This window comes from Mustela erminea, chromosome 12 (genome assembly GCF_009829155.1).
Source record: "Mustela erminea isolate mMusErm1 chromosome 12, mMusErm1.Pri, whole genome shotgun sequence".
Classification (NCBI taxonomy): Eukaryota; Metazoa; Chordata; class Mammalia; order Carnivora; family Mustelidae; genus Mustela; species Mustela erminea.
Window position 1 is genome coordinate 52,988,411 of NC_045625.1, and position 18,512 is coordinate 53,006,922.

Sequence of the window (18,512 nt, forward strand, 5' to 3'; positions counted from 1 at the left end):
TTGAATCATGAAACCTTTAAGTTGTTTGGAGGTTAATATTTATCTGTAGATAGATATACTAACAAATAGACTTTTTTTTTTTTTTCCTTCTTGCAGATGCTCTCCCTTTTACCAGCCCGGATTATCAGACTGCTAGAATTTATAGGATTTTCGGGAAACAGGGTACACATTTAATTTTATCTTAATTTTGAAGGGAAAGATAAAACATTATTTACTGAATATGAGGACAGTGCAGCACATCTTCATAACTAGCAATTATAACTGACAATTATTGACAATTTGTTTGCAGGACAGTAAAAAGTCATGGGGGTCTTGATCATGCTTTTCAGGAGCTACGATGGTTTTTCTATTGAAAGCTAATTTTTTTTTTTTTTAATCTTTGTTACCTAAGTTCTGGGATTAAAAATTATGTTACTAACATGGCTATTTGCTGGACTTTGGTACTCTTGTGTGTTTAAAATATGCTTCCTTAACCTTTTAGCAACCAGAGTATTCTGTAAAACCAGGAAATTAGGCTAGATTTCCATGTCTCCCTTTTTATGATTCACATGGGTCAAAAATAGTCATGGTGTTTTAGGTTTCCTTGCACTTGTTTAAGTTTCATGATAAAACTAAGCAAGGGAATTTTGTTTTCTCTGTTTCATTCATTGTATTTCTGTGTGGCTGTTTTTGTAGTGTATAACATTAATTAAACCTAACACTCAATATGCTATTACCAGGATTGCCTTATTGAAATAGCCATCCCTATTAGTGAAGAGGGCAGGTTTGGAGAACTGTATGAGAACAAATATTTGAAGCTGTTGCTCCCCACCCCACACCCCCACCCGCCCCACTGGTCCTGTGCTTTTCTGTTTTCTGTGCTTCTCCTGTCCTATATCTTGGATATCCTCCCTAACCAGCAGCCTAGTTCTTGTGAGAGCCTCTCCATACATTAGGTTTGAGATAAATGTCAGCTATTCCTCCATCTGTCCCTTATTCTCTCCCAGTGAGGCTTATGTACTCCTAACTCAGAACCATACATCTTTCTAATGACATTCACCATATTCTAGTCCAGCCATGTGCTCATGTAGTGTCTTCCCTATTTGATAGAAAGATCTTTGAAGACAAACCTGTATTTGCTCACGACATTAAGGAGGGCATGTGATGTAATGAGCACTGGGTATTCTATAGGACTGATGAACCACTGACCTCTATCTCTGAAACCAGTAACACATTATATGTTAATTAATTGAATTTAAATTTAAAAAGTTTTTTTAAAAAACCCTCTATTTTTTCATACCCACCATAATGCATTGTACTTTGATCCTCAAGATGTTTTAATAAATTAATATTTTTATAAGAGAAATTCAACGTTTCTATGGAATGAGCAGTACCTTTATCCTTTCCCTAGAATCACATAATAAGAAAGAATTTGTGAGATTTATCTCATGCCAGTTTAAAATGTAAAGTTGTTTCTGGTCAGGCATTGTCCCTGTTCTAAGCTCTTGAAAAGTAAACTCCACCTTCTTGGAGGGTGGAGATACAAGAACGTGGCCTCTGTAGTGTCTGAATGTGACTTTTGAGTCAATCATGTTTTCTCCTTCTAAAAAGCATTTGCTTCCCACAGGAGTTGGGCCTCCTGCAGCTACAGGAAGGTGCATCAGGAAGAAGCATGAGATCTCCACTATGCTGCCTAACGATACTAGCTTTTCATACTTACATCTCCCTCATACTTGGTAAGGACTGGATTATGTTTTATGTCATAGAAAGTTGACTACCTTTCATCTGAGTAAGTAAAGAATTTAGATTGTAACCTCAAAACCAACAGAACGTTGTATGTTAATTATTTTTCCACTAAAACAATTAGGAAGAAAATCACCAAGAGCCAGTAGTCTGTATCTGTTCACTTTTTTCTCTTTTTTTTTTTTTGAGTCAAGGTGAAAAATAGTAACATTTGTCATAGTAACATTTGGCAGAGGGTGTGGAGGTTTTCTTTCCCTGACTATTTTGTATCTGTTCTCCACTAAAAACATTCTGTAAAATTTAAGGTGACTTGTTTTAGCATATTCATATTAGATATCTTTTTGAGTAGAGAATTAAATTTTTGGCTAAGTTAATATTGCTGTTAAAACCGGAAAACCCAGTTAGGACTCAACAATAACTCCCTCCATTTTTTTTTTAAAAGATTTTATTTATTTATTTGACAGAGAGAGAGAGCAAGAGAGGGAACACAAGCAGGGGGAGTGGGATAGGGAGAAGCAGGCTTCCTGCCAAGCGAGGAGCCCGATGCAGGGTTTGATCCCAGGATCCTGGGATCATGACCCAAGCCGAAGGTAGACCCTAATGACTGAGCCCCCCAGGGGCCCCAGCTCCCTCCATTTTTAAGAATTAGTTGGTCCTAGAGCTTTTCTTAAACTAAAGTCATGGGAAGGCCCTGTCTTGCCAAATTAACAGTTCTTATCTTTTCCACGAATAGGTGTTTGCTATAATTTACTAATATGTGGAGAATTGCTTTTATGTGTCTCCCCTATTTCGTGAAGACTGAGGCTTTTCCTATTGAATTTCTAGGTACAGGAGAAGTGAATGTTGTGGAAGCAGAGAATCTCCTCGCGCCCTTCCTCCAGCAGTTTCCAAATGTATGCTTAGAATTTCAAGTGCATATTTCCAGCCATAAGCAGTCAGGCAGGGCTGACCACTGATCAGTCTGTCTGCTTCCTTTCTCCCCAGGGCTCCCTCATGTTGTTTTATCATGCCCGGATAGAGCTGCTGAAAGGGAATGTGGAGGAGGTAATTTATCATGGGGGGAGTAACTTGGGGAGCTGTCTGTCAGGTGGAGTTGTGTCATACTCATTCAACAGAAGTAAATTCAGCTATATGCACTAGACAGAAATGTAGACAAAATATGTTATCAGAACGCCCCAATTTAATTTTATGTGTGTATCCTACTCTACGTAGATTACGAATACAGTCTATTACTTACACATTAAGTACGTGAGGCAGCTCGGAGTAGAATATACAGAATACAAGTGGGCACCTTTAAAGGAATTTCAGAAAATTTATCCGTTTCTGTATTGCATATTGACTTTGAAATCTCTCCTCTGCATAAGATACTAACTTCACTGTACTGCACATACTCCTCATCAAAGGAAATTATTCACTAATTCTCTTGAAGAAGACAACTGTGGGGCTTTTCATATAAGTATACTCACAAATAATTTTCTTCTACACAAATGAAATCAAACATATATATTTTTCTTTGATTTTTTCCCCCCTACTTACATCTTGGATTTCTTTCCAGGTCAGTATATCTAAATCTCCCTCATTCATTTTGATGGCTGGATTTCATTCCATGAGGAGGATATGTGGTACTTAGTGAAGCAGTCCACTATTGATAGACATTTTTCTACTATAACTGTGCTGTTATAAACATCCTTATGTGTATGTTTCCATGCACAGATTCTGATCATCAGGATTTGTAGGTCAAAGATGTTTGCATCTTGATAAATCTAGCCAAGCTGACCTTCTAACTAAGGTTAATAACTAAATTTATTCCATCTACATGCCTATAAAGATGTGAGAATACTTGTTTCCAATGCACTTTGCCAACTCTGCACATTATCTGTTGTATTTTTGCCCGTGTCCTAACCAAAACATAATCTAAGTTTTAAAAATATTTTATTTATTTATTTCAGGGGGAGGGGGAGAGAGAGCACGTACATACTCGTGCAAGAGCAGGATGGAAGAGGGGCAGAGTGGGAGGGAGAGGGTCAAGCAGACTCTGCGCTGAGCTTGGAGCCCTACGTGGGGCTTGATCTCAGGATCCTGAGATCATGATCTGAGCCAAAACCAAAAGTCAGATGCTCAACTGACTGAGCCAGGTGCCCCAAGAATCCAATTTTTAAATTCATGTTTTTCAGTTTACAAATTTCTTCATGTGTATGTTTATCATGTGTTTATCTTTTTCTCTGATTATCTGTTCATATCTTTGACAGTTTTCCCATTGAGTTGTTTGTCCTTTTTATGTGGATTTTATTAAATAGTTGTTGATAAGGATTAATTTTGGAGAGTTGTGGATGTAGTAATATCTTCTCCCAGTTTGCCTTTAACTTTGTTTAAGGTATATTTTAAGTTCTGGGAGTTCTGGCTTTATGTTCAGTTCTTTGGTAAAGAAATTCTGCATTTTATATCTTCCTTGGGAAGGAACTTCACTACTGCCACATGATAAAGTGCCACAGCCCCCTTACGAAGCTAGGGCAAGAGGCAGAACTTAATTGTATCATTTCATGTAGGGAAAGGAACATATCTCATCACATTGAGTGGTTTAATGAGAGATGCTTTTGTTGTTCTTGTACAAAGTGATTTATGTATTTTTCCATTAGGTTATTATCTCCTTGTCTAATATCTGGATGATCAGCTTTATGCAATTGACTTATAGGCACAAGAGATATTTCGAAAATGCATTTCAGTTCAAGAAGAATGGAAACAATTTCACCATCTTTGTTACTGGGAGCTGATGTGGATATATGTATTCCAACAAAACTGGATGAAGGCATATTATTATTCTGATCTGCTTTGCAAAGAAAGTAAATGGTCCAAGGTAAAATGCTGTGCTTTTGTTGCTGTTATCTGTTTGCTAGTAAGTGTCCAGGATGCTTTTTCTTTGGGACTGTTCAGAAGTATGACTTCAACCTACTTTCTCAATTTAGGGATTTGTCAGTAGGCATTAGGTACCTATTTCTTATAAGCACGGTCCTTAGCACAACATGCTCTAACAACCATCCAAACAGTCCTTGTCAACAAAGAGGTTTTATCTCTGAGGATGAAATGCATTTACATTTAAAAAATTATCAAGCAGTCTTAATAATTTTTTTGTAGATTTTATGATGCTTTGGTGAGGAGGCTTTTCACAAGAATTAAAATTAATTCTGAACTGTTTGTGAGAAGTTGGGAGAAATGAGATGATTTCTTGTTCATTCTGTGTATTTTCTTGCCCCCAAATGCTACCATTGTATAATAGGAAAATGGCCAAAATTAACTGAAAAGTGTTATTCTCAATAGGAACCAGCAATGTAAGACTTCATTTCCTTTTATTTCTTTAGTGCCTTTTAAATATTACATCTAGATGGTTTGTAGACTTGCAAGAGAGAAATGTCACATACCTAGAGATGCCCTATAACTAGCTGCTTCTCTTCTTTTCCTCCAGGCAACGTATGTGTTCTTGAAAGCTGCAATTTTGAGTATGCTTCCAGAGGAGGCTGTCATAGCAACGAAAGAGGATGTAGTGTCTTTATTCAGGTGAGCCAGGAACTCTTGCTAGAATGAAGATCCTGAGTATATCTTTCTTTTCCCCTGAGTGTTCTCCCATACTTGACCTTCATATCTTCTTTAATGTCTACTCGTTCGATGCGGACACCCTTCAAAACCACACTCAGAGAAGGTCTGCTGTGAACTGCTCTGTTTAACTGTGTTTAGATCAGTATCCACCCATCCTCTTGATCCTTGTTTTTGAGCACCTGCTGTGTGAAGGGTCCCGTGTAAGGTGTTGAATAAGCAGGCAGGGCTCCTGTCCATGTGGCATGTATAACCTTGTCGTGGAATCAGGCGTCAGTGAAATTATCACACAAATAATGGCAAAATTGTAGTACATGACTAATTTTTTTCCTTACTGCCTTTGTTGCCATTTTCTCTCAGTATTTTTGTAGGCTCATCCTGTTTTATCAGCTGTTGAAGGTTGATGTCTTAGAGCCACAACCTTAGGAAATCTTAGTCAGTCCACGTTTAAATCCTAGTTCAGACTTCCTGACTGAGCTCCTGACCCATACAGCTAGCTCCCATTTGTCACCTTTCCTTGGAGATGTGAGAGCATTTAAAAAAATTATTTATTTACTTATTTTTTAACTATTTTATTGATTTATTTTAGAGAGGGGTGGGGAGGAGCAGAGGGAGAAGAAGAGAGAGGCCCATGCTGATGTGGGGCTCGATCCTAGGACTGCGAGATTATGACCTGAGCCAAAACCAAGAGTGTGACACTCTGCCAACTGTGCTACCCAGGCACCCTGAAAGCATTTTAAACTTACCGTGTTCAGTCTTCCTGGACAAACCTAGTATTCTTTCCTCTTTTGGTGACTGGGACGACAATTCTCAAGCCAGAAGCTGATAATACTTGCATCACCAATGCTACCCACAGTGCCCCCAATTCCCCACTGGGAAGAGAAATATGGATATGCACATAGAGGCAGTAATGGTTGAGGTGGTGTCTAAAGGTGGAGTAGGAGCTGCTGAGGCAGCAGGGAGCTGTGGTGGTGCAGTTTCAGACCAAGAGAATAGCACAAGAGAGGACCCCGTTGCAAGAAGGAGCACTGCACATTAAAGAACCAGAAGGTGATAATTTGGTAAGACATCATGCTACATTTGAGATACAGTTGGCCCTTGAACAACATGAGTTTGAACTATGTGGATCCACTTACATGTGGACTTTTTTTTTTTTGGATCAGTACAATACTGAAAATGTATTATCTCATCCTTATGATTTTCTTAATAGCATTTTCTTTTCTTTAGCCTACTTTATTGTATAAGTATGGTATTTAACACATACAACATACAATATATGTTTTAATCAACGGTTTATGTTATCGGTAAGGGTTCTGGACAGCAGTAGGGAGTTAGCAGTTAATTTGGGGGAGTCAAAAACTATATGTGGTTTTTTTTTTTTTTTTAGATTTTATTTATTTACTTGACAGAGAGAGACATAGCAAGAGAGGAAACACAAGAAGGGAGAAGCAGGCTCCTTGGTGAGCAGGGAGCCCAACGTGGGGCTTGCTTCCAGGACACCAGGATGTTGACTTGAGCTGAAGGCAACCGCTTAAGTCTGAGCCACCCAGGCACCCCATATGTGGATTTTTGACTATGTGGGAGGGAGGTGTTGGTGCCTTTAATATCCATGTTGTTCAAGGGTCAGCTGTTTATAGGTCAAAAGAAAAGAAGGCTAAGGGTGACTCAAAACATATCTCACAGAACGTAGTCTTCATTTAAAAATAAGCCAGAGTGGCAGGGATCATTGGTAACCTGAACAGGGGCTGATAAGGTCCTCATGTAGATGAGGGAGTCAGCCTGAGGTAGCCGAGGAAGAGAAATGCAGAGTTGAGCTCTTCCATCAGTGCATCCCTGGATAATCCTGACTACGAAGAAGGGGGAGGCTAGAGAATGTGCTGGAGGGAGATGGCATGTCAGCACCCGTTTTCACGGGAGAGTTGTGAGCATTCTCAAGAACCACTGGAAAGGATCCAGATGAAAAGTTACACACAGAAGTGAGAAATGGGATAACTGGTTTGTAAGTGTCCTGAAAGGGCAGGAGGAGTTAGAATCCAAAGCCCTGATGGCATGGATGGTTTTATGTAGGAGGAGGACCCGGTCTTCTGTTGTATTTGAAGGGAAGAAGTCTGGAATATAGGTACAGAGGCAGGCAAGCTTCTGTGCTGGAGTACGAGAAGGAGGGCACTCCATCTCCTAGCTTGTGTTTTTCTTTACAAAACTGGAGGCAGAGGCATCTGCCTCTGGCTGGTAGTGCAAGGGCCCGTTTGTGGTGGGTGCTGATGAATTTACAGGGATAGCAGTCTGCTCGCAGTGCAGGTGCAGGGGAGATGGTCACTGAACCTCATCCAGGGTTGGGTTTTTGCCGGACCAATGTGGTGACTAGGCAGTGGACGAGGGAGTTTAGGACTGAAGCCAGTGCATACCGCGGTAAAGGACAGGCCATCGAAGCAGGAGTATGGAGGGACAGGGAGAGAGAGGAAGACTGTGCATAGGGAGGTTGAAGGGCAAGTAGACTGACACAGTCTTACTAGTACAGCCGCATTAGAATGAAGAGAATGGTATTCAGAGTGCTGTGCTTGAATTTGTGCTTTGAGGTAGAAGAGATACAGGTGCCAAAGTGTGTTCTGAGAGGACTGCAGGGGCCGGAGGCGGTGGTAGAGGGGACCTGATCCCTGGAGATGAGGAAGTTCAGGAACAGAGAAGCTCTGCTACATTCTTCAAACAGAACTAATGACAAAATCTTTCACATGGAATCCCGCATTCTGTGACCGTGTTACCAGAGATATCTGAGCCCTCAAGACTCTTCAGGGCAAATCTGAAGATATGAACAAGACCACTTTTCATCTTCTTTTCTAAAATCTCTTTTTGACTAAAATACCATGTGTACTAACTATAGATAGAATCAACATCAGCAGAAGCCATGGTAGGATTCATGTCACCTCTTACTGTCCTCGCTTCACACAAACAACTGGTGGAATGGAAAAAAATTGTTAAGATACATTGAAATCTTTTCAGTTTCCCTCTGTTTCTTCCACATTAGAGTTTTCTCCATATCAGAACAATTTCTGGGGCGCCTAAGTGGCTCAGTCCGTTAAGTGTCTGCCTTCAGCTCAGGTCATGATCCCAGGGTCCTATTGACCTCCTGCTCAGCAGGGGGTCTGCTTCTCCCTCTCTTTATGTCCCTCGCCCCACTTGTTCTCTTTCTCTCAAATAAATAAACAAAATCTTAAAAAAAAAAAAACACACCCCAAAACACAATTTCGGTGAAACACGTAACCAGTCCTATTTTCAGGAGAAAGCTTGAGGTCTGCTATGTGATAGCATGAATTTGTTGGGATAATGAGAGGAGAGTTGCCCAGTGAATGTTTTCTTCATACAGAGTCTGCAGTCTTTAAACCACATGATTTCCTGTAAAGTAAATCCTGTAATAAAGCCTGCTTCTGTCCCACATCCTCAACCCCCACTTCACATGTCCGCTGCTTCTTCCACTGGTGTTACTGATCATCAAATCATGGACGTTTTGCTTTAAAATTCGTACCGCCAGGTTGTGCCCAGAAAGAACTGACCACAATCTTGTCCTCTTACTGGAATATTTTTTCTGTGTTTTGTCTTACTTTTTATTTCAGTGATGTAATTGGCTATTTATTTTCCTGAATATTATCTCAGCAACTGGTTTGGTGCACTTACAAATTTATGTGTAAGAAAGTGCTATGGGAACATAGTCTGTTTGTCCTACTCTCATTTTTGTGTGATTGTGGATTTCATAATTGGTATTTCTTAGCTTTTAAGAAGGAGTTTGTAAATATGGTGCATGTCTTTAGCTAATTATTTTCAAAATAACCTATGTTTGGGACACCTTTTCTCTAAGTGTACATTAATTGACAGTTATGTTTTGAAACACATCATCTTATAGATCTGTGTCCTAGGAAATAGATAGGAATAAGTAGAAATAGATAAGAATATGAAAGGTCTCATATACCCCTTTCCTTCTCTCTGAGTACCCACAGTGTAAGTAAATACTTTGGGTTCTTTTCCTGCTTTCTGATGGAAATTACCAATTTTTATCTTTATTTATTTAAAAATTTTTAATTTAAATTCAATTTAATTAACATATACTATATTATTAGTTTCAGAGGTAGCACCCAGGCTTATTACTTCAAGTGCCCTCCTTAATGCCCATCACCCAATTATCACATCCCCCCACCACTTCTCCAGTGACCCTATTTGTTTCCTATAGATAATAGTCTCTTATGGTTTACCTCCCTGTTTCCATATTATTTTACTTTTCCTTCCCGTCCCCTGTGTTCATGTTTTGTTTCTTATATTCCACATATGAGTGAAATCATGTGGTGTTTATCTTTCTTTGACTTATTTTGCTTAGCATAATACCCTCTAGTTCCATCACATTGTTGCAAATGGCAAGATTTCATTCTTTTTGTTGACTGACTAATATTCCATTACACACACACACACACACACACACACACACCCCACATCTTCTTTTTCCATTCATCTGTCAATGGACATCTGGGCTCTTTCCATATTTTGGCTATTGTGGACATTGCTGCTGTAAACATTGGGGTTCATTGTCAATTTTCTATTTAGATTTCCTTCATCATATTTGATAAAGTCAGAGGTTTTTAGCCAAGTTAACTAGAGAGAAGTATGGGTCAGTCAGTGGTTCTCACATTTGAGCACACATCTAAATCACCTAGAGGACTCGCTAGATTCCGGATTGCTGGGCCCATCTCTAGAGTCACTAATATTAGGTCACTCCACCACTGGGGTGGAATCTGAAAATTTGTGGGTTGTTTTTTACATTTTAAAAATATTTTATTTATTTATTTGAGAGAGAGAAAATGAGAGAATGCGTGAGCACATAAGCCAGAGAAGAGGCAGAGGGAGAGGCAGAAACAGACTCCCCACAGAGCAGGGAGCCCAACATGGGGCTTGATCTTGGGATCCTTGGATCATGACTTGAGCCAAAGTCAGGTGCCTAACTTACTAAGCCACCCAGGCGTCCTGAAAATTTGCTTTTAGCACACACCTCCAGATGACGCTGATGCTGCTGGTGTGGGGAGCGCCCCGTGAAATCTGCTGGTATCAATAACGTATGTGTTCTAATGACCTTTTGTTGGGATTGGGTTCTTCGCAGACAGGTGGATAGCTTGAAGCAGAGAATTGCAGGGAAATCTATCCCTACTGAGAAGTTTGCTGTCAGAAAGTCTCGTCGTTACTCTGCCTCGTTGCCTGCACCTGTGAAGCTCATCGTGCCTGCCCTGGTATTTGTCTTTATTTTATTTACTCTTTGTATTTTTTTAAAAGACTTTATTTAATTTATTTGACAGAGAGAGAGATCACAAGTAGGCAGAGAGGCAGGCAGAGAGAGAGAGAGAGGGAAACAGGCTCCCTGCTGAGCAGAAAGCCCGATAGTGGGGCTCGACTCCAGGACCCTGAGATCATGACCTAAGTTGAAGGCAGAGGCTTAACCCCTGAGTCACCCAGGCGCCCCTACTGTTTGTATTTTAGAAAGAAATCATCTAGTCACAGCAGTGGGAAGCACACCTGTGAAGTTTAGCTCAATTTAATGCCATTGCAAGGGTGTTTGTAAGGTGAACATTTATGAATTATTAATAATCAAATAATCATAAAAATTATAGCTAATTTTTTGACTAGTTGGTATGTTCTAGGAATTATGGTATTTAAGAATATATCATTTAATATTTTTTGAAAAACTATTAAAAATATATCATTTAATTCTTATAGTAACTCTCTGCGAGTACTTTCTCTCTGTAGCCCCATTTTACAGGTAAGGAAATTTAGGGAGAGAGGTGAGTTGGCTTAATTAGAGTTGACTTGAATTCTCATGCAAGCCACTTATATGATTTTACCTTTTCTGGTAGCCACATGAAAAATTAAAAGGTCACAAAATGTAAGAAATCAAAGGTAACATGAAAATAATTTTAGGAATATATTTTGTTTAACCAGATATATGTAAAATGTTTGTTTGAACATGTAACCAGTAAGAACTTAGTGAGATATCTCACATTCCTTTCTATTATACTGATTATATGAAATCCAGTGTGTATTTTACTCTTAGAGCACATCTCCGTTTGGAGTAGCCACATTTCCAGTGCTCATGTGCCCTCAGTGCCTGGTGATTGCTGCAGTGCTGGAGCTCACATTCTTTTTTTTTTTTTTTAAATGATTTATTTATTTATTAGAGAGAGAGAGTATATGAGAAGCGGGGCAGAGGGAGAGGGACAGAGAATCTCAAGCAGATTCCACGCTCAGCGTAGAGCCCAAGGTAGGACTCCAACTCATGATCCTGAGCTCTCCCCTGAGCCAAAACCCAGAGTGGGCGCTCACCCGACTACACCACGCAGGTGCCCCTGGAGCTCACGTTCTTGATGAAAAGCATAATTTCCACAGGAATTTTTTTTTTCATGAATATTTCCTTCAAAGTACTGAATAGGGGGATGCCTGGGTGGTTCAGTTGGTTAAGTGGCTGCATTCGGTTCAGGTCATGGTCCCAGCGTCGTGGGATCAAGTCCCACATCTGGCTCCTTGTTCAGCAGGGAGCCTGCTTCTCTCTCTGCCTCTGTCTGCCTGTGCTCACTCTCTCTCTCTGACAAATAAATAAAATCTTTAAAAAAAAATAAAAAGTACTGAATAGGGGTGCCTAGGTGGCTCAGTTGGTTAAGCTACTGCCTTTGTCTCAGGTCATGATCCCAAGGTCCTGGGATCAAGCACTGAATCGGGCTCCTTGCTCAGCGGGGAGCCTGCTTCTCCTTCTGCCTGTTCTGCCTGCTCTGCCTACTCCCCCTGCTTGGGCTCTCTCTCTTTCTCTGACAAATAAATAAATGAAATCTTTAAAAATATATAAAATTACTGGTGTATCATATTATTCTGGTTCTTTGGGGCTTCAGTTTTGTAGGTAGTCAGCACAGGAAAACCATTAAATGCAAACTGAATGTTTGCATTTGGGGTTCTTGATTATTTACTTATTTATTTATTATTTTTTTTGTGTTCCATAGTTATTCAGTGACTCCCCTTTGACAGTTTAGTTTCCAGTTTCTACAGTTACAAATATGTTGCAATGAATTTTTTTTTAAAGAGTTTATTTATTTATTTGACAGAGAGAGAGAGCACAAGTAGACAGAGTAGGCAGAGGGAGAAACAGGCTCCGCACTGGGCAGGGAGCCCAATGTGGGGCTTGATCCCAAGACCCTGGGATTGTAACCTGAGCTGAAGGCAGCCGCTTAATGACCGAACCACCAGGCACCCTGAATGTTCTTTTATATTGCTTTTTTTGGGCACATGGTCATATAATTCTCTGAAAAGATTTCTAGAAATGGAATTCCTGGTTGGAGGATATATGCACTTCTTATTTTGACATTGCCAAATTGCCCTCCAGAAAGGCTTTACTGGTTTAAATTTTTACCAACAGCATTTCACTATTTTAATTTATATCCCCCTGTTGGTATGGTTGAGTATCTTTTCATCTGCTTATTATTTTTATTTCTTCTCTTGTGAGTTGTTCATATACTAATGTAATTTTTCATTAGGTTGTTTATTGTTTTATCATTGATTCATAGGATCTCTTTATATATTCTGTGAGAAAGAAGACTACAGCCTCTATCAGATATCCGATAGGAGCTAGCCTATACTTGGGTCCAGGTGTTCTGTTCTTAAAATCAGTAGTCTCAGAGAGCACCACCGTCAGACCAGGTTATTCTGTGCCTGTGATGGAATGAGACAAAAATAGCACTCTGTCATCAAATCCGAGCACAGATAAAAACAGGAACACCATGCAAATCACAAAGGTGACCAAACATCCCCCTTCCCTAGCTAACGTGGGAGCCTCTTGCCGTTTCACCAATTACAGCTTTTGGATCCATTCCTGTTGATTTCTGTCAGGTGATTTGCATTGGGAAATTTCTTCTTTGTGTCATAGAACTTTTGTGAAAAGATTTTAAAGCACAATAGCCCCTTCTGTGTCCTAGAACTTAGATGCTTGTGTGTACATAACTACATCCTATTTTGCTCAGTAAGGGTCCTTTTTTTTTTTTTTTTTAAAGATTTTATTTGTGTATTTGACAGAGAGAGAGATCACAAGTAGGCAGAGAGGGGCAGGCAGAGAGAGAGAGAGAGAGGGAAGCAGGCTCCCTGATGAGCAGAGAGCCTGATGCGGGACTCGATCCCAGGACCCTGAGATCATGACATGAGCCGAAGGCAGAGGCTTAATCCACTGAGCCACCCAGGCGCCCTCAGTAAGGGTCTTAAGGAAGGACAACTCACTGTACTTCTTTCTACAGGTTTCAAAGTGTAGAATCGGTCTGAATTTGTGGTAACTGGGAATTTCACCAAAATGTTATTTTTATAGAATCTCACATATGAGCTTGCCTTCTTCTGATAAAAGTCTATCAGTAAAAATAAAATTTAAAAGATCATAAGTTAATTATTCCGTTAATTATTGAATTAGCTCTTACACATTAGCGATAAACTGTTAGATGTAAAAAAGAAAATTTTTAGAGTATTGTGATCTTAGTTTTTAGTGTCATAGAGACGACTTTCTGCCACTTGAATATATTTTCCTCATTTCTACTTCTTCCCTGTAAGAAGCTATTCAAACAGTGACCTGAGCCGAAGGCAGAGGCCTAATCCACTGAGCCACCCAGGTGCCCCGCTTTATCATATTTTTAAACTCCTTTATGTCCAAGAACATACTCATTACCCTGCCTATTTCATATACTTAAAAATATGAACTGTGCTACCAGGAAGTTAGAAAAATATTTTCAAGCAAAAGCATGTTTACTTTTGGTCCAAAAAATTTCTCATCTGTTAGCCTATGAGATGTAATTTTCAATGAGAAATCATTAAGTTTACATTTTCAGGGGCTGTTATTCCGACATACGGCCTTTAAATGATTGCGCTTCCTGCATGTTGGATTATATCTCTGGACTGTCACATGTTTGTTTGTGTTTTTTTTTTAAAGGTTTTATTTATTTATTTGTCAGAGAGACGGGCATAGCGAGAAAGGGAACATAAGCATTGGGAGTGAGAAAGGGAGAAGCAGTCTTCCCGCGGAGCAAGCATCCCGATGTGGGGCTCGATCCCAGGACCCTGGGACCATGACCTGAGCTGAAAGCAGACGCTTAACAACTGAGCCACCCAGCCGTCCCCTGTCACATGTTTTTAATGGGATAAAAGAACCATTAAAATACTTTCTATATTCATTTCCAGTGAAGTCCTTGGGAACATTTTATGTACATAACTGGGAGATTTTTAAAAAATATTTCCCTGGGTGCCTGGGTGCCCACATCGGGCTCTCTGCTCAGTAGGGGGCCTGCTTCCCCCTTCTCCTCTGCCTGCCTCTCTGCCTACTTGTGATCTCTCTCTCTCTCTCTCTCTGTGTCAAATAAATAAATCTTAAAAAAAAAAAATTTCCCTTTACTTAAAAGTAATGATAAAAATTTATCTCATATACAACTGTTCATAGTATCAGTTAAAAATATTTTGTTTATTTCTGTATTTGTAACCCGTTATCTTCCAAAAGGATTGAATACTAGTAGATGTTTAAATGAATGAGTAAATTTTTCAGTAAAAACACAATATACTGTATATATTGAATGACTTCATAGTATAAAAGGCAAAAGGCATATAATAAAATGAGAAATAAAATAAAATGAGAAAAGGGGAAATTATAATTACTACACTCCAAATGAGGAAAGCTAAGGAAAGTGATCTCTGGATGTTACCTTGAGATCTGTAACAACCAGGAGGTTGGTTTCGTTATTGTAAAGGACATCGAATAACCTCATATAATTGCAAATGGCTTTTCATTCTTCCTTGTTAGGAAATGATGTATGTCTGGAATGGTTTTCCAATAGTGAGCAAGAGAAAAGACCTTTCCGAAAATCTGTTGGTCACTGTCGAAAAGGCTGAGGCTACTTTACAAAATGAAAGTAAGTATGAAAAGTAAAAGCCTGAAAATCTTTTTTATTACCACTCTCCTGCCCTTTCCCTATGTCTATCTGCCTGTGTTCATTTGTGAGTATCACAAGGACAAAGCTCTTGGGCTGCAAGGATCTGGGTGATTGTGATCAGAAGAAGGGAGGAATGACACATGCTGCCACATGGACAAGTTTGGGGACACGAGGCTATGTGAAAGATGCTCGTTGCAGAAGACAGCATATCGCATGGTTCCATTTAGATGAGATATTGAGAATAGGTAAATCTATAAAGACAGAAAGTAGACTAGTGGTTTTATAACGAGGGATGGAAGAACTGGGGTCTGCGTGTGATAGCTTTTAAAGGGTGTATGTTATTTCTTTTTGGAGTGTTGAGAATATTCTAAGACCGTAGTATTGGTTGTACAACTCTATAGCATACTCAAAACCAGTGAAGTGTACTTCCAAGTAGGTGAATTGTATGGTAGGTGAATTATATCTGAATTAGTCTGTCGCTGAGAAAGATGAACAATCAGTCGAGTTTTAGAGTGCATTTCTGGTTTTTTATTTGTGACTTGTTCCATCCCCTCTTTTGCTCTGAAATGACTATTATGTTTTTGCAGACACAGAAGATTGTTTTCAAGTTGAAATTTTATCACAATTTAATTTTTTTACTCATTACTGTTGGTTGTCCTAGAGGCCCCTCTCCAGTTTACTGGAAGCTCCATTTCCTGGAAGCAGCTGGCATAGTAGAAGGAAAAATCAGGCCGTCTGGGTTTACAGTCCCAGCTTTGCAGCTGTGAGACCCTGGGAAACATACCTCATCATTTCTGGATATCATGAGATGATGATATCCCAAAATACTCAGATAGTATCCGAAGTTTTCTTGATCTGACATTGTCTAATTCTCCAGCTTAAATAGAGCGTTTATCTTTGACAAATGATGCTATGGATGCTAGCCTTTGTAGTATTCCTTTTCAGCCTCCCAATCATTTAGGTCTTCTCCTTTGGAATGTTCTAACCACAGAAGTAAAATGAAAACATCCATGGCGACAAACATGGTAAAGGGCATAGAAGTTCAGGTAAAGGCAAAGAAAATTGTAACAGTTAACTCATATTTTTTAACTGGAAAAAGATGGGCATTGAGGGAGTGGCTAGCCCCATACTCAATATATTCTCCACATGGGAAATTAAATACTGAACATAGCTCCAGGGATAAGGGACCTCATTTGTATTTGGAGCTACGGAATGAGGCTGAAATGTTAAATGACATTTTTCTTTATAATTATTGTTAAAAAATTAAGCATATAATTGATTGATGTAGGTGAAAGAAATTACCCATGTTTTGCTATTATAATACAATTAATTTAGAATATTTGTTTGCTCCATCCTAGTCTTTTTTTTTTTTAAAGATTTTATTTATTTATTTGACAGAGAGAGATCACAAATAGGCAGAGAGGCAGGCAGAGAGAGAGAGGAGGAAGCAGGCTCCCCGCTGAGCAGAGAGCCCGATGCGGGACTCGATCCCAGGACCCTGAGATCATGACCTGAGCCGAAGGCAGCGGCTTAACCCACTGAGCCACCCAGGCGCCCCGCTCCATCCTAGTCTTATTTTTACAGTTATAATCATAGTGTACCTGGACATACACTAGACTACTTTTTTTTCATTTAATATATCATAAACTTTTTTTATTGACATATAATTGACATATAACATTATGTTAATTTCATGTGTATACAATAAAGATTCAGTATTTGTGGACTCTAATGATCAGCACAATAAGGCTAGTTAACATACATAACATACATATTACAAAATTTTTTTCATGTGTTCAAACTTTTTTTTTTTTTTTAAAGATTTTATTTATTTATTTGACAGAGAGAGATCACAAGTAGGCAGAGAGGCAGGCAGAGAGAGAGGAGGAAGCAGGCTCCCCGCTGAGCAGAGAGCCTGATGCGGGACTCGATCCCAGGACCCTGAGATCATGACCTGAGCTGAAGGCAGTGGCTTAACCCACTGAGCCACCCAGGCGCCCCGATGTGTTCAAACTTTTAAGATCTCCTCTCTTAGCAACTTTCAAATATAAAGTACAGTATTTTTTTAAAAAATTAAAGATTATTTATTTATTTATTTGACAGAGAGAGAGAGAGATATCACAAGAAGGCAGAGAGGCAGGCAGAGAGAGTGGGGGAAGCAGGCTCACCACTGAGCAGAGAGCCCCATGCGGGGCTCAATTCCAGGACCCTGAGATCAGGACCTGAGCTGAAGGCAGAGGCTTAACCCATTGAACCACCCAGGTGCCCTTGAAGCACAGTATTATGAACTATAATCACCATGCTGTACATTATATCCCCATGATTTATTTTATAATGGGAAGTTTATACATTGGACTCTCTTTACCCATTTCTCCTACCTCCCATGCCCCACCCCCAGCAACCACCAATTTATGAGCTTGATTTTTTTGTTTTGTTCTGTTTTAGGTTTCATATAAGTGAAAGTATGGTATTTCTCTTTTGCTGTCTGACTTATTCCATTACTTAGCATAATGCCCTCAAGGAAAATCCATGTTGTTGCAAAGCTGCAAGATTTTATTTTTTATGGCTGAGTAATATTCCATTGTATATATCTACTACATACAGAAAATGTAGTATATATTTTCTTTATCCATTCATCCACTTACAGCTTCCATATCTGGGCTATTTTAAATAATGCTGTGATGAACATGAGGATGCATATATCTTTTCGAGTTGGTGTTTCCATTTTCTTTGGATAAATACCTAGAGGTGGAATTTCTGGATCATACGGTAGTTCTATTTTTATCATAGACTTTTAAATTGTTGCTAAATGGCTCTTACAGTAATTTCGAAAGCTTCATAGCACTTCATGGAGCTAATGTATGATAAGTTAATCAACACTTGCAGTGTTATTGGGCATTTAGGCTGCTTTCCATATTTAAAATAATTCTAGTTTTAGATTACCATCAATAAGGAGAAGAAATATAAAAGAATGAAAGCTGAATCAGTGGCCTTAGTTGCTAATAAGGTCAAGGTTTCAGACAGGATACCTGAAGAAGTCAGTAGAACAAAAAGCAATGATGTTCTGAGGCCACAGATCAACACCCCCGCCTCGCAAATCTCCTAAATAACCATTTTATGAATATAAACTGGTAATCACAGGGAGAACAGGGAAATGGAATATTCTACTTTATTATTTTAAAAAGTCACCTGCGGGGCACCTGGGTGGCTCAGTGGGTTAAAGCCTCTGCT

At 39.3% G+C, this 18,512-nt stretch overlaps 1 protein-coding gene across 5 annotated transcripts in view; it reads left to right on the forward strand.

The window, feature by feature from the left end:
• The window catches only part of TTC39B (tetratricopeptide repeat domain 39B), a 132,920-nt gene that overhangs the window by 103,806 nt on the left and 10,602 nt on the right, over positions 1-18,512 (forward strand). For all 5 annotated transcript variants that reach the window (XM_032307015.1, XM_032307019.1, XM_032307016.1 and 2 more), the window contains 8 exons: positions 97-162; positions 1,607-1,715; positions 2,548-2,615; positions 2,707-2,766; positions 4,415-4,576; positions 5,183-5,274; positions 10,448-10,574; positions 15,152-15,260. In XM_032307015.1, the coding sequence (XP_032162906.1) occupies positions 97-162; positions 1,607-1,715; positions 2,548-2,615; positions 2,707-2,766; positions 4,415-4,576; positions 5,183-5,274; positions 10,448-10,574; positions 15,152-15,260 (793 nt within the window). The remainder of the gene's footprint in view (positions 1-96; positions 163-1,606; positions 1,716-2,547; positions 2,616-2,706; positions 2,767-4,414; positions 4,577-5,182; positions 5,275-10,447; positions 10,575-15,151; positions 15,261-18,512) is intronic.